At 47.1% G+C, this 16,893-nt stretch overlaps 3 protein-coding genes across 3 annotated transcripts; all 3 read right to left on the reverse strand.

Annotated features, from left to right (window-relative positions):
- Nucleotides 1–20: 20 nt before the first annotated feature.
- Nucleotides 21–1,440, reverse strand: N7519_009758 (ANP1/MMN9/VAN1 family protein; the record flags this gene model as incomplete). The annotated part of the gene is made up of 4 exons (XM_057296531.1): nt 21–403; nt 462–512; nt 578–1,209; nt 1,268–1,440. The coding sequence occupies 4 exons, from the start codon at nt 1,438–1,440 to the stop codon at nt 21–23; spliced, it is 1,239 nt and encodes a 412-aa protein (XP_057144413.1).
- A 1,856-nt stretch (nt 1,441–3,296) lies between these two features.
- Nucleotides 3,297–4,545, reverse strand: N7519_009759 (putative HLH DNA binding domain protein; the record flags this gene model as incomplete). The annotated part of the gene is made up of 2 exons (XM_057296532.1): nt 3,297–4,434; nt 4,490–4,545. The coding sequence occupies 2 exons, from the start codon at nt 4,543–4,545 to the stop codon at nt 3,297–3,299; spliced, it is 1,194 nt and encodes a 397-aa protein (XP_057144414.1).
- A 7,181-nt stretch (nt 4,546–11,726) lies between these two features.
- Nucleotides 11,727–13,016, reverse strand: ecm33 (GPI-anchored protein Ecm33; the record flags this gene model as incomplete). Its single annotated transcript, XM_057296533.1, has 3 exons — nt 11,727–12,015; nt 12,071–12,902; nt 12,959–13,016. 3 exons carry the CDS (start codon nt 13,014–13,016, stop codon nt 11,727–11,729), a joined length of 1,179 nt encoding a protein of 392 aa, XP_057144415.1.
- Nucleotides 13,017–16,893: the final 3,877 nt, after the last annotated feature.

The raw sequence follows: 16,893 nt of genomic DNA on the forward strand, positions 1-16,893 counted from the left end.
CAGCGGACGGAATGCAGAAACTAGAACGCTTTACGGTCCCCAAGGTTGCCGGGCTTCTCGTCGGTATCAATGTGCCAGACCACGTAGTTGGGCAGTCCAACCACCTGGTAGCCAGCTCGCTTGGCCATGCGGGCGAAACCTTCGGTCTCGGCTTGGTTCTCGAAGGCGTATGCGGGGAAGTTAATGCCGGAGCGGTGCACGTCGGCCTTGACGAGGATGTTGACACCACCAATTCCGTCAAGCTCCACCTCATCGTCCTTGTTGTTCCGCCAGTCACCCATGCCGACCAAGTAGGTGCGGCCAGTGTCATACTCTTTGTAGCCTTCGGCCAGAACGGTGTCGGTAGGCAGACTCGCGCGGAGACGGCGGCCCTTATCGGATTCGATCCATGAGTTGTAGTCAACTAGGAGTGAAGATGTCAGCAATCTGCATAGCACATAGGATGTCACGGGTATACATACAGCGACCCTCGATATCATGGCCATCCTGGTTATAACGGTGGAACCAAATGTCTAAAAGAAATCACGGTCAGCCAGCTGTCCAACATCCGATCCAAATTCTAAGCAAAAACACATACTTGGAACGAGGATATCCTTATCGTGGGCCATGAAGTCCTCCAGGATACGCTCGGGACAGTCGGTAATGTCCACGTCGCGCCAGTACACCCAGGAGTGATCGGCCTTCAGAGCGGAGTAGAGGAGGTAATTCCGGGCACGGGCGATAGCCTTGCGTCGTGGACCCTGTGCGGCGAACGAGTGTCGCTCCGCCACAGACATCTCAACGTCGGCACCGAAGTCCTTCTGGATAATGGTTGCGCTGCGGAAGCGAACTTTCTCTTCAGCGTGGTTCTGGATGCGATCGAGTTCGGAGGCGAGGTTGGCGAGGGTGTCGTCCTTGCAGTCACCAACAAGGAAGGCCAGATCGATCAAATCGTGTGGGTAGGAAAGTTTGTAAAGGAGGTCGAAGTATTTGGCCAGGTAAGGAGCGGCATCACGAAGAGGGGTCAGGATGAGTACACGTTCGCGGTTGAGAGCGGCCTTGGAGGTGGACTTGATGGGGTTCAGGTCGAGATCGGTGATAGTGGTGGAGTTGACTTCGTAGGGTTCGTGGCGGTTAAAGAGGACGGGGGTCTGGGCGTGGGCACTCCATTCGACCATCTCGTTAATGGACATCTCCATGGGTGACTTGTTCGAGCCATAGCAGTAGAAGCTGTTTGGGCGCCGAGTCAGTATGGAATAGTTTCCGGGAGGGGTGCGTGTCCTCTCACCTTTGCATCTCAGATGCAGACCTGCTGACACCGCGCCACATAAGGATGAGCAGACCCGTCAAGGCTATGGATACCAAGAAGCGAGTCCGCGTTAATAAAACGAGGATTGCCCTCCATGGCGGCAATCTGGCCTTGGCCGATTTCCAATTAACACCACCCTTTGGCAGCAGCATGATGAGAGGTAATATGAGTTGTGTAGAATTTCAGGGGCGATCCCGTCTCGAACACTCGTAAAAACCCCCCGAACGAATGTGGAGAAGAGGAGGATCGAGAGTGGTGAAGCGAAGGGTTAGGGAGAAAACAAGAAGGGAATCGGGGGAAATGCGATTGCCAAGAACGAAGAACGGCTGAATTCAGTTAAGACAACTACATCTCTCTGGTATTCTGCTATTTTGCTATATTCTGAGAATAATTGTTACTACATATGTAGTTATTAGATCTATTTCATTATTCTACTATTCTATTATTCTACTGGAATCGAATAATATCAAATGATTCACCTGGGCACCAGTCTGACAGCCGAGACCCTTTTTTCCTTAGTTTTATTTATAGCCTCGTCTAGAACCTCACTTAGGGGCTATTGGATATTACTACCAAGCACAATATATGACTATTACACCGTTCTTATTTTCTGCTAGTTGTATGGAGTACTAAGTACTAGTACTAAGTAGAGAGTACTCTGTAACCCCTATTATTCACAAATGTAGCCACTCGTAGCCACTTTAGCCACTTTCCTGCAGGGATTGCGTGTACCCTTCAATGTTGACAGTACTTTTCACACTCTTTTGGCTCGAATTTCTGTCATTTTTAATATGTAAACTTGTATTTATATTTTGCCTTTCTTTTTTTACTTTCCCTTGAATTCCATCCATTCCAAATTAGTCACAAAATAAAAAAGAAAGCAGTTAAAAATGAGTGGGATCTCCAACACGAGGTTAAAGTGAGACACGGGACCCAACCCATATTTTTATACGGAGTATGTTATACATAAGGAGTACATAGGCACCTCTATTTCCACACTTCAACCCACAACTAGCATAATTTTGAACTGCTAAAGAAAAAAATCAATCGGACCTCCCAAATCCCATCCAGACTCGGAGAACACTTGGCCGTTTCACAATGTCTGGACTGGTCTCCACCGAGCCTGAGGCCTTTGATCGACAGCTGATTCGTCCTTGAAGAAATCTCTTATGATATCGCTTGGAAATTGTTCGCATTCTGATGTCGTAGGCCCAGTATCGAAAGAATGTTGAAGAAATGCCTGTATGTTTATATGATCCACCGAAAAGGGGGGTGGATATATCTTGACCAACCTAAACTGTGTACATCGTGGTCTAATATAGAGAGAGCGATTATATATCTCTATACAGACTATCGGCATGGAATCCATCATTCACTAAATGGCTGTACTTGATTAGTGAATACATCGTACTTTAACCACTCCACGGGCTGGTGGGAAAAGCTTTACACAGCAATGCTCAACGCTTGCTATCGACCAACATTACTACTATGATCGTACAAAAGAATATCATTTTCATCAAGCATTTATTCGTAACTATAGACATGGAAGAAAAGAAGAAAGTGACAAAGGAAATAAGGAAATAGTCAAGAGCAAAATATATCCACCCGAACACAATATATCCATATCATAAACGCCAAAGGACAGACAAAAAGAAGAAAAAGAAGAAAAGGCACCGTGTTTGTCCAAGAAAGAAAAATGAAAAGGAAAGATGAAAGGAATCCTGCAACAAAATCAATCAACAAAGGAAAAGGATTCAAGCAAATAGGGAACCTCATGTTCATCCCCGAGATCAAAAGCAAATATTGTTACACAATGCAGGCGCTAAATGCACATGGAGCGGGAAGACGGAAGGACTAAGCCAAGTCCCGCGAGTAAGGGAGAACAACCATAGCTGCAAGGGCCTCATATGAAAAGGAGGATGTAGCACAGACAGAAAAGTAGACTCGTGATATCATCAGGGAACAGTGTTCAATATTGGGGCGTGCATCGTCAAAATTCACCGCGACTTTATGGAGACGCAATGGCAGAGTGGCGACGAGACGGCGCAGGAAATGAGAAAGACGAAGACTGGGAAGGAGGGAAGGCAGGAGAAGAAGGATCAGTCATCGGCGGAGTGGGAGTGAGATAGGAACTGCCAAAGGACTGCGAGGTGGAACTAGGCATGGAATCATAGTAAGGAGCAGCGTAGGAAGACTCGGAGGGCATGCTAGCAGCGATTTCATCGCAAAGAGCCCGCATGCCAGGTAGGCCGTTCTTCTTCTGGCGTTTGTGTTCGGGGAACTCGAGGACGGGGCCGGGGCTGGTGCTCTCAGACTTGGGGGAGCGGAACATCTGCTCGTAGGACTTGAGCTGGAACTCAAGGGCGCGGTTACGGTCAGCGAGGATCTCGTTCTCGGCCTTGGTGGCCTTGAGCTGTTGTTGGGCCGTCTGGTTCTGCTGCTGTAGGGAGCTGACTAGCTGCTGCAGCTGCATGCAGCGGACCTGGGGCTGCAGCTTCTCTGAGAGCTGCGGTGTGACCTGTTCCTGGCGGATAAGGTGGACAATAATGGCAAGCATGAAGTCAATTAGGTAGATGGCTCCTTGCACGATGTGTTCCTTGGATTGAGTAAGGCTCTTGGAAGGGTTCCAGCCTGCACGCTCAAGGAAGAAATCGTGGATGCGGCTGTCTAACTGGCGGTGCAGCTCGCTGAGATTGCTGCGGCGGTTGCCCTCGGCGATGCGGTGCTTCTCGCGCTGGTCATCTTCATTAGATTGCGCGCTGCCCTTGCGCTTACGGCCACAGAGCTGCTGGAGAGGCGCCTTGCGGTTGAGGTTCTGTGGGGCCACTAAAGCCATGATCTCGCTCTGGGACAGATCATTGGGCCAATCAACCGAGTTGGACTTTTGCATGGCAAATGACTCTTGCCAGGAGCCTTCGGCAGAGTTGGCCGGCGAGGGAGGTGTGACGATGTGCTCCGCAGCTGCCCAAGGCGACTTGAATTGGAAAGTGTCCTGGGGCCCTGGGGTAGTAGGAACAAGGGCGTCCTTCACGTTGAATGGGCTGAAAGGACCACGGGGTGGCGGAGGCAAAATTTGAGGAAGAGGAGGCAGTCGGCGCTCCTCGCCCACATCGGAGGCAGTCATACTGGTGCTGGAGCTGAGAGAACTTTGAATATATGTTAGGACATGCAGGCCGATACCAGGACAGTGAGGCAACTCACGGCAGAGAGCACCGGCGGGAGATATCGTCAGTAGTAGAACCCATTTCTTCATACATCGTAGTTGGTCGTTGAGAAATGCGTGATATGTGCAGTGACGAGTGTGTCGGAAGTGGTTCAAAGTATGTCGAGAGGATATATACTGAAAGATCACGGGTGATTCGTGTTCTTGTGCAGATTCGGGTCGATGAGTCGTAGATTGAATGGCGAGAAGAGTGCAGATAAAACAGAAGTTGTATATGCACAGTAATGGACAAAGTGGGCAGGGCTATAGACAGAATAGAAAAGAAGCAGAATCGAAAACTACACGAGGCGAGTGTATACAATGAAACAATGGATAGAAAGGGATATCATGAGGGCTGGGGTGCATGTTTATATGTCGATTCGGATGGTACTTTGTTCCTTATTCCCAGATTCCACCTCTCCGGACCCAGGCGAGGGGAACCATGAACCAGGGCCGATCCTCGACAGACATGAAGCGCGGAATTTCGGATGTCATACAGACAGAGTGTGCATTTCCTTGCCCCACAGCTTCATCACGACGGGGAAGCAAGATGGGCATCCCGGGGTGCTCTGGACCACTTGCTAGTGCCCGCTTGGGCCCGGGAAGAAGCGCCAGCGAAGAAAATAATTATATTCGGAATTACAGAGAGTATCTGTCACATCATGCACAGACCGAACCTCACATACCAATCTTGTTAGATCGACGAATGAGGGGAATACGATCAAGACCGAGAGAGAGGTTCATGATGATCCAGGGCCCCTAATTTGTCACCGAACTGTTGGGTGTCGCGATCGACACGGGGAAGATTTTAGTTCTTTTTTAGAGGCTTTAGGGCCCTTGCATCAATAATTATCCCAATTAATGACGTTGAAGGTTCTGTAAACCTCCGCAGAACTCATTTGGCTGCGAACTGTTCGTGGGAATGAAGCCAAAAGGAGGAGAGAAAAAAAGAAAAGCACTGAACAACTAAGGTTTACTTGCATACTCCACAGTATCTACGTACATCACCGACCATGTCCGTACTCATCAAATCCCCGCTTAGATCCCCCAATAGATGATGAAACGCTCGCTGTAACACAAGCTCAGGGTGCATTTCGGTATCCTGCATCGATAGTCAGGAGAAACTTCTATGATCGTGCTATACTATCAAGGGGTTACTCAATATCAAGCTAATACCCCTCGAGGCGCTTCTGGTAAATTTAAATTTTCCCTAAAGTAAATAGAATCAAGCAAGGACTGAAGTGTCTTGATACATGCGAGGAGCTAGGCATCAATAAGTATCAGGATCATAGTTCCATATAATGGAGTGCGAATAATTGGTCCACGAGCAGGAAGCCATAAGCGCCATTGACGGTTTCAGCGTTAGGATTGATGGCAAATATCATTATATTGGTATCGTCTAAGCGAACCATCACAATAGGCCAGAAACGACATGATCGGGGAAACCAGCGAGTTGGGACGAGACCCCAAGACCAGGGTACGGTTCCTGTCAGGCAGCGAATCATTAGAATCAGGATGATTTGGAATAAGTTGACACACAGACGTTAGGAAGTTGACATATCACATTACCTAGGTAAATAAATACTATATCTATAATATATAATATTAACTAGCGAAGCCCTAGAAACCCTAAAGATGCACACGTTCCCCGAGTGGAGATAGCCCTATGTTGAGTGTTTCTTTCTTTCTTTCTTTTTTTCTTTTTTTTCTTTTGGTGGGCATGCCCTTAATCTCCAAAATATCAAATACTCTACTCCATACTACGTTCATTTAATTAGAATACTCATCCCTGGCTCTTTGTCTCTAGAAGAACCAATGGTGGTGGAAATAGAGCTGTCATATTGTCCCTTCCCGTGTCAACCAACAGTCAATCAGCGTGCCTCATGGCGACTCCATCCAAGACACTAGTTCCCACGTTCTGGCCGTTCGTGTTCACAATCCCTATTATTCTATTATTCTGTATTCTGTTATTCTGTTATTTATTGCCGTGACAAAAACCCACATAAATTATGGACTTGCAATTCTATGCATTCTACTCCGTACGCGAGCTCCACACAGAGATAACCTCACCTGAATGCCCCCTCTTTCGTGCATTGCAGACTCCAATCTGGAACTCAATTCCTAGGGTTCCCTGTTTCCAGCATATGCACGCGATCGGTGGCTCTGAGCTATCTGCAGATGGCACGTACCAGCAATAACTCGAGGGGAAACTCACTCACGAACCATTCGAGTTCGGTCAAACTCTATACATGATTGATCCGAGAGTCCCCCGGACCAATCTGGGCCCTGAATAGCAATATTGAAATCTTTGGGTTTCAGAGATCAGAGAATAGACTCTGATCCCGATCCCTGGGGCCGATTCTGAGGGTATCAGCGTGAGCGCATCTACCCTATAGGTTACAAGGTCGATCGTGCCTCGCATTTCCAGTATGAATGCTGCCTGTGTGTTCTTACGGCTGTACTCCCTAAATGGTCCGATGATCATACTTTCGCCCCTCTTTCCATACACGGTATTCGCTACAACCTTGGAAAGCTCGGACAGGATCCCCGTCCCGTGCGGCTCTCAATTGTAAGGAATAACCGTATACGGAGTACAATTTATGAGTATCCGTTTTCCCGGGTCCCCTTTGCCTCCACGCTGTCATCGTAAAGCTTACAGTACTCTGAGCGCCCAATGAACGTCTCCAATGCCCTTCTCCCTCTAAATCATTCCCGATAGTCACCTTCCCGTGCCGCCTCATGACCTGTCAAGTTTCAACTGTCAGCGACGGGGCGGGGACAGTGTAATTGGGGGAATCTTATTCGAACACTATGTATTAGCGTAGATATGAATAACTCGACTATTTGATGATTTGAGATAGAAACTGGAATACTCTTCGGGCTGATCTTTGCTAAGCGATTAGGAACGCCTCATGCACGATGCAAGATCTTCTTTGTTTTTACTTACTACTCCGTATGCAGAAAGATGACCAGGATCAGGGATTGTAGGATAATATACCCACACGGGTCTCTAGTCCATGGTACGTGATTCGATCAGTTTCGTCAAGTGCAATATCGACCTATCTCGTTTTCTAGGGTGAAGGTCTTTTTCTAAATCTTCGATTATTATTGTCATATTCCCTGTTTCCACTCAAATCGCCCCTCTCACATTCCGTACATACAGTGCACTACTGTGCGTGTCGTCTCCACACTGGAGCATCTAGAATTTCCCGCTCGTTCTACTCGAGTGGCAGCATAGAAATGCAGACTCGTGTCAGACTGATCCCACGACGGAAGGGGCTGTGTATCATCTTAGTCTATTCGATAAAGAAAGCTATTTGCATGAATTGATGAGCACTGTACAGAATACCCTCCCCGCCTAACAGTGTTGATAGACAATAATTGTTATCCTCATACATAAGGACATTTAATATTGAAGACGGCGTTACCAGCAAGGGCAGACGATCATAACTGTTTCTCAAAAGCCATGTGGATCTCAATCCTAACTTCGCACTACAAAGTACAATATCATATTGGAAAGTTCATTGCTGATTGCCCAAATAGGCAGCAAGCATCTACTGTTCAGAAGTACGTGAGAGAAAGGGTCCCAAACAACAACAAAAGTCCAAAGTTCTCAAATATTCAACCCCAAGAACGAGCATGCCCAAACTCTCTAATCACTGTGGGCAGGAATAAATTCCCCGACTGGCGCAGTCGCCACCGGCTCCTGCAAGGACAACTTCCTAGTATACAGATCTAGCAGACGCTCGCGGTGCGTAGTACATATGTTGCATGGACTATTTCTGGAACTCAAATTCGCTGCATCTGAGAGGTCACACTCGAGGGACGCCTCCGCGGTGCATGCATGTATCCACATACAGCAGACATCTGCTCCCCCGTGGAGTTCGCGATCGAACATCGATACTGAGTGGAGTTCTGTACAACGTACCTTTTCCCTCTCGTTCTACTCGTAGGGATCGTCGAGGTCGCCTGGATCTGGTTCCTACATGGTGCATTGCTGCACCGATTCGCTCTACGGTGCGCTCAGGGCCTCTGCCATTTCCCATTACCTGGATCGCCAGTTGCCTCCAATGCAAGGCGGATGTATACCCTGGTCGGCCAGACCTGAAGATTTGCATGTTTATTCAGGTACGGAGTAGTGAGGACCCTTGTTTTTATTTTTTATTTTTTTCTCATTTCGGCGACGTGCATCATATTCGTGCGATTCGAGTATGAGATGACAAAGATACAGAAGCGGAGTTCACTGTGGGATAACTCCTTGCCACTTTGATATTGCCTTGCATATTATAACAAAGTCTCCACGGTTAGTCCGTAATCTCGAATGCCAGCTCATTTCTTGCACTTCTCTCCACTTTTTCGGTTCTTACGTGCTGAGTTCGGGCGGGCCTGTAGGCAAGAGGAGAACATTCCCTACATACCACGATGGCGGTTCCTCGTATTCTGCTCCAGTTTTCGTCTTTTTCTCAAGGAAGAAAAGAGGGTCGATGTCCACTCTCGGTGCCGTCAGACCCCACGAAGGGTCTATCTTGGCAGTTCCCCGTTCGCCTCAAATGCCGATGTAGATCGGGGCACTAAAAAGCTGCCCAAAGTACGAAGTACGTACAATATACAGTATACAACGTCTATGAACGTCGATACTTCTTTCCAATCAGGTCATGGTCGGTGCTGCTCGGCTCACATTCATGGTAGATCCCGCCAAAGTATATTTCGCCCTTATATATCCACGAGTTTGACACTGGGAAATCAGAATGGCTGCTAATGCTGCTTGAAGGTTTCCAAACAAGGGACCCGAACAGAAAAATAAATAAATAAAAAAAAATAAAAAGACACCATAGGCGGATCATTATAGCCGGTTCCTGTTCCCAACCCTTAACTGTCTTTCTCTTGATTCTATACAGTGATGGCTCTATATTCTGGCTTGTGGGTTCCAGCTATGCAGGCACGGTCTGGAGCCGACGTAGGTCGACACATACGGTAATAGATGAGCACTCATCCAATACCCCCTCCACAGTCGTCACCACTACTCTATGCGATATACTATTTCGTATTAGTCTAAATGGCTGGATTGTCTGTTCCCTGTTTTTCAGGATTTGGAGTTCGTTCCTCAAGATAAGACTCTAGCGACCGTAGGGCTAATGCACAGTGTTCTTCAGAGCGTAAAGATCGCCAATTCCCCTCTCCCAGCCATTTGGATCCAGCTCTCTCTGCATGCATATTTAGTCGCAATTAACTATGTCGTAATCACTAGAACCATTATCTGGTATGCACACTGCCGTAAACGAATATCTCAATATACGTCCCATAATAATCCAATATCTCCTCCGTACGTACGAGTAAGTAGCATATATATAACAATACCCAAGTCCTCCCATGATTGGCCAGTCTATCACGACGTTCAACGTTCCAGCCACCCCATATCCTCTCCGGATAAAGGAACCAACTAATCCAACCAATCACGCTATGATTTACTTTCATTCTCCATTTCAAGCTAGCTGCGATCCTGATCTTTCGCCTTCGGGAGGGGCCTTCGAATCGGATTGAGCGACACGGCCCGGCGCGGTGGATTCGACTTATCGAGTTTTTCCCGATGATCTGGATTGGCTTTTGACTCCATTTTTTGGTTGTTTCGGTACTTTGATGCAAGTCACAGGATGATCCTGAGACGCACATGGTAGCTTTACTACCGAGCATGGAGACAGCCCTATATTGTGGCACGTACTATCATCGTATCCCTAGCATGTACGATGTCTATCCTTTTGACACGTACAACATGACCTACCTACTTGGGAGATATTTACATCCTCACATAGAATAGTGGTTTACTTTCTCCATCGCCATAGTCGTTTTGACACTACGTAGTATAACTAACTCTCTCTGATTGACTCTCAAACCAAGTCACAATCGGGGACCAACAACCCCACGCATCCCGCCTTACGAACCCCGAAGATGGGACCCAACAGCCATCCACAGGACAAGGGAGTCCCGGGGATGACTTCCCTAGCTCCCTCCCGTCTTTAGCCCCTCTGTGCGGTCTAGTCCCCCGATCCATGTTCCTTGTTTCGATATTCCATGACCCATTCCACTAAGGCACCTAGTAGCTAGCCCGGCCAAGAAAGAAAAATAACAACGCATACACTTCGTCTAATGGATGCGTTCTACCGAGATCCTGTGTCTAATGTCTAGCGCTTACTGTATACCCACCGGGATCCACTGTCTTTGTGGCTGGTCAGATATGTCCTCAGATTGACGGGCTGAAGGAGTGGCTAGTAGGTATGTAGCTAGAGACAATGTAGGTAATATGCTGTACTTGATTCACCGGGAAGTCGTGTGTGGGTTGCGGATGTGAAGGTGGGTGCTGTGTTCGACTTTTCCGTTCGGGATTTGGAAATGGAGCAGGCTAGATTCATGGGTCTTTGCGGAGATTTGACTTTATGGATCTGGTAGAAGTTGATCTGTGTCTTAAGTATCTTGGAGGTTAGAGTTGACGCTTAAGGGTTGAACATGGCGTGGCTTGGTTATGAGACGGCATTCGTGGATATATCTCTTGTCGGGAAGAGGCAAACCTGCAAAGTGGTTAACGCTTCGGGCTTTGGTGGAGTATGGGAAGCCGGACGACTAATCCATGGATGTGTCGAGACTAAATTGACGAGCGGCAGCTAAGTCTGCGAAAACGAATGTCTATGGGGTATGCCGAGGTTCAACGGGTCAAAGGGACGTCGCTGGCTCCTCCAGACTACTACGACTATAGAAGTGCATCCAAGGGACCTACATTTCTCGAGAACGAATGTCCCAGGCAAAAAGAAAAATTAACAATTACAATCATTATCTCGCACGCAACTAGAATAAAAGGCAATGTTACGGCATTAAAAAAAAAAAGCTCAAGGAATGTTTACACAAGAAGTACAACGAGAACCAAGATCCCACCCACAAGCCCAAAGCAGCCTCCCCTCTTGGTACATCAAACAGGGAACGAGCAGGTTGCAAAATGCAACCGAATGCATTAGGATGTGATGAGGGAATACTGGAACATAGCAAGACAATCAACACACAAAGGATGAGAAGGACCCCCGGGGATGCGTCTCCCGAGGTCAGAATCCGTATTGCGAATTTTCTCCACGAAAGACCGAATTATTATCGTAACAACTGCAATGTGGAACGAATATTGAGCTCGTTGCTTGGTAGACTTTTGTACAAAAAAATCCCCAAGGTCATTTGAATCCTCCACTAATCAATCCCTTACAGAATCTGGGCAAGGGCACCGAAGAGAGCGGCGAGGCCGACGACGGGAACGTTGGCACCGGTCATGAAGGCAGCACCGGAGCTGGTCTCGGAAGAGGAGTCAGAGCTGGAGGTGCCAGATCCGCCCTTGGAAGTGGTGGGGTTGGCGTTGGTGGCATCGCACTTGAAGTTACCCTTGATGACATTGTCGTTCTTCAGCTTGCGGAGATCGTCGCAGCTGAAGTTGCCGCGGGTGCTCTGCATGTTGAAGCTACCCTCAACGTCCTTGAGAGCACCAAGAGAAAGCCTATTCACTGTTAGCATTTATGCGTAGACCAAGCTATGAGACCAAGAACACTTACTTGTTGAAGGTACCGCTGAAGTCAATGGCACCGTTGACACGCTGCAGCATGGGCAGGCTGATGGCGGAGAGCTTGTCATCACGGGCAATGGTGAATCCACCGTCAACAGTCTTCAGGACGGGCATGCTGATGTTGGACAGCTCGGAGTTGTCCTTGAAGATCAGGTCACCGGTCTGGGTCAGGTTGGGAGCGGAGAAGGTCTCGAACTTGGTACCCCAGAAGCCGAGCTGACCGGTGAGCTTCTCGAGGGAAGGCAGAGATACAGAGGAGATGTTCTGGAAGGTCATGTTGGTACCGGTGCCCAGGTTGGGGAGGTCGACCTCGAGGGTATCGTAGTTACCCGAGAAGCTGATCAGATCGGTGGCATTCTGGAGGTTGTTGATGTTGATGGTTCTCAGATCACGGTTGTTCTGGATGCTGAAGGTACCGACGGTCTTGAGAGTGATACCGTTGAGGTCATTCAGACCAGTGTTGGCAATGCTGACATCACCAGCCTTGGTGACACCCTTGGCGAAGGAGAGGGACTGGAGCTTAGGGAGAGCCTCCCAGTTGATGGAACCAACGGAGTCGAGCTGAGGGAAGTCGAGGAGGGTCAGGGTGGTGAGTCCCTCCAAGTCGAAGGCCTTGCCGACCGTGGTGAGAGAGTCAGCGCTGATGGAGCTGACGTTCGCGCCACCGGAGCAAATCAGACCACCGGTGATCTTCTTGACACCGCTGAGCTGGAGCATGCCGCTGTAGGACTCGTCAATCTTGACATCACCCTCAATGGTGGAGCAAGAGTTAATGCCGTCGGCATCGCTCTGGGTCTTGATCTTGGTATCACCGCAGTCGGCTGTAGAATGACACTGTTAGTGTGTGTACCGATAACGCCAGGAACGGAATACTCACAGGCAGCGAAAACGGCCTGGCTGGCAGCCAGGACAGGGAGGATGTACTTGAGAGACATGGTAGATTCTAAACCACGAGATGTCAGCGATGAATTTTGATGGGATTTTTCGATCAGGGGTGGTGAATGTACCGATTAGAGATATGGGAAAGCTAGAGGAAAATTCGCAATGAGTGATTAGAGAAGAAGCGCTTCAAAACGAGAGGGAAGCGGAAATACTGCGAAAAGGCAGGAACTCTCAAAATGGGTAAGAACGAATGGACGAAGGTTGGAGGAGAGCGAAATGAAGAGGAAGGAGCCTTGGGGCGAGGAAAGGGGAGGTGGAGATTGTTTGTATTCTAATCTTACCAGGTGCCACTTTTTCACTTTATGTATATGGCAATACCAAGGGGGAGAAACACACACAGTACCGCATCCGGCATGTCACCGTGTCCAGGGCAGTGCCAGGTATTTTAACACCGGTTTCAACCTACCTAGGGTACTATTTTACCACTGTTAACTAAACTTACCAGAATTACCAGAACACTGAAAATTACCCTCGATTACCAAAAAAGAAAAAATAGAAAAATAGGAAAACTACAAAAAAACTAATTAAAAAAACTCAATTCTTAAATAATTCCAGACCAATTCCCTGCTTTCCAGCGCTAGTTGGCTCTTGTACCACCTTTATTCCCCTCATTCCCCTTTCTTCATTTGGTTATTGTGTTTACTCGGTAATTTATGATTCACTGTTTCCATGGATGCGGAATTGGAGTTCACATTTTGATATTGTTTACGGAGTACGGAGTAATGAAATACAGGTTCATCACTTTCAAATTAGGCTATGCACTCGGCAAGGTACCCTGTACAAATTGCAACTGATCAGGCCTCGGCATCGTACGAATGGTAGGTAATTGCCAGAGTAGATTCTGTACAACCATACAGAGTACTCGTTATGAAGTACAAATTCGCAGTCTTGTAGCTTCGCTTCGGCCTATCAAAAGTACGTATTCACATATCCTCGGTATCTCCGACAAAATCCCATGCAAATTTATGCCCTTCGAGAGCCAACAGCGTTAATACTAGTTAATACTAGAAGGATCTAATAATAATGCATAAATACTAGCTTGTAACGAAGATCCAATCCTACTAGTATAATTTGACGGGTCAATCAGAAGTCCGCTAGCCGATTTATTAACTAACGGCCCCATCCTATCGGCTGTTGTCGTCATCGACGAAACCAAGCTCGAGACTCCTGTTGATCTTCAGTCTTCATACCTTTGTGTCTCATTGGATATTACTGCATCTATATGAGACAATATCCAACCCCTATAGCTATTATTATACAATATACATCGCAGTCGTTGAATCCCTTTAACACCACGGAGTTCCGGAATACTCCGTACATATATCACCAATTCTCCCAGAAACACTAAACACACAATGTTCAAAGTTTCTCCAAGCTTCTCACTTTGATAGTGGCTGATCTAAATTTGCGGGAACCCAAGCCTTCTATGGACCCGCCTGCTGCCGCTATCGTCGATTGCCCGGCATGTGCGACTTCTGATTGGTGCATTGGAATTACTCGCCCTGGCTCACTGTCAATCCTCGCTGTTTCCCGAAAATACAGCTCTACCTGAGGCGAAACAATCGCCCCCCCCCTCGCGCCGATATGCAAATGACAGCAGAGAAAGCCTATTCTTCAGCATCAAACCATGAAGTCCACTCCACTGGCCCCTATTTTATAGGCCATGCGCACAGCAATTGGTACAAGAGGTAATTTAACTATCGGAGATGAAGGTCGATCACAAGAACTTCGCCACACTTTCCATTTGTACCCGACTATGTTGTACACACATAATTTCACTAGGTATTCCGTACATGCACCTGCCTTGCCTACATTTTACGATATATACAGCTTTAAATCACAATGATGCAGCTCCAAGATGATCTCAACGACTCGTTCAGCTGAAATTTTCAATATACGACGTACCGACAATTGAAAATTTCAAGGTCTGTGCGTTTTTTTGGGTAACAATGCAGAAACCTGATAACTTTGGCCGGGAGACGTCTCGATGGAGCTGGTCAATTAAGACACGACGATCAAGCATGTCTAGAGCTTCATCGGCCCGGCAAATCTTCGATGGAGATTCCATCGCATCTCGTTCTTCAAGACCCAATGGAATTGACAGTATTAGCCAGTGAATAACTATTTACTCTGAACACAACTGACTTCCCTTTCGGGTGGCAACAAAGTCATTATTGTCGGTGACGTTACAGTGTAAAGTCGGGAAATGTTTCAGAACGGAGCCAACTTAGTCGATACGTCTCACCCCACTCATGTATCGCTCCACTACTATGTTTTTTCTTTTTCGATCGCTTAGAAACCTATCAAAAACTTGGTTCATTCAAATGTTATATGGATTATTCTATCTCGACTATGGAGAATGGCCGCGTTGTCTTGCAGCAAGACCCAAGTTCTGCAAAATCGCAAAATCTCAACATCCGCTAAGCTTGAACCTTGATACATACTTGCCCGTGCTCCTTACGCCACAAATATGGATACCGCGACATATTTAGCCTAGCTCTGTGTTGGAAGTTCTAAAATAGCCACGGGTATGGTGATTTCAGTGTCATGGCATTCAACTCGCATTCCCTTCTGTCTGCCCTTCATGGCCGAGAGACTGACCACGCGCCGGAATGCGTTAAACGCTCGGCAACGGGTGTGTGCCTAACTAGGGGTCGCGAAGGGCCACATTCCCGGGTACACGAGACTATGATCGAAAAGTAAACATGCACAATTCGCTTGCCCGACCACTCTGGGGTATGTTTTTATATCCTAATCCGGATTTATCCTGGTGCAGACTGGGGCTGCAATGCGAAGCTTTTCTTCTGGTTCTCGTGGTCTGTTGATTTCTGGGACTATATTGTAATATTGTAGTGGTCGCACAAACAAGGATTCATTCTTGTTTCAAACTGATGCACGAACGTCTTCGGGGATTTGACTCGGTCCAACGCTTCGGTCTAAATGCTAATCTCTGTCCTTACTGGTCAATCTGTAATTGTATTAGATGAACCGTTTCCACCTTCCTTTTTTCCCTCTCTTTTCTTTCTTTGCTCACCCGGATATAGTGATTGGGTCAAATACCCGCAGGACACTGGCGCGAGCACCCGAATCTTCCAGGTAATATCTATATAGCCTAACAATACTTCTAATATAAAATCACACCGACAAATTAACTACATCCATGTTCGATCGTTCAAGTCTTTGTCCAAATCCCACGTAAAGTCGGTATTGTATTACAGAGCTACCATGGATCTTCAATTTCGGTCCACGGGGTGTTCTTGCGGATAGTTCCAATGTTCCCTGGAACTGTACTACAGCGGAGTATATCGCATCCAATTGCGTGACTTTTCAGTATAGATCCAAGGTACAATCGTCTTCCCACTGTGCGTATATGTTTCTCAAACGTGATTTGTTGATGGTTACCTTATGGATACATATTTTTAGCGACAGACTTTATCATTGACACATACCATAGATCTTATTGGTTCAACTAGCCCTTGGATTCGGTTTTAAACATCGATGGATTATATATTGAGATTTTCTGGAAACTTCTTCAACGTAAATCATAGAACTTCTTGCAATATAAAACCGAATAGTTAGTAGAACTACCAATGAACCTTAATGAACCATGCATTCCACCCAAAGCACATGCAATTATCTTCTCGCAGGTCAAGCTAAGTCATAATGAGCATATCATGCTCATTAACAAAATTTTGATTCTCAGGAAGCTCGAGCTACATGGATACTTTATGTAGTGTCCCTCAGCACCGAATTCCGCTTCTATGCGATACCAAACAAAGATATTTAGCAGCATATGACATGCTCACATTAAGAGGTGCTGCACAAGCTGCGATAGTAGACCGCGCTTACCACAGCCAGCGCACATGTACA

This window comes from Penicillium mononematosum (genome assembly GCF_028829835.1).
Source record: "Penicillium mononematosum strain IBT 11891 chromosome Unknown utg000005l:1.0-9366267.0:1.0-9372171.0, whole genome shotgun sequence".
Taxonomy (NCBI): domain Eukaryota; kingdom Fungi; phylum Ascomycota; class Eurotiomycetes; order Eurotiales; family Aspergillaceae; genus Penicillium; species Penicillium mononematosum.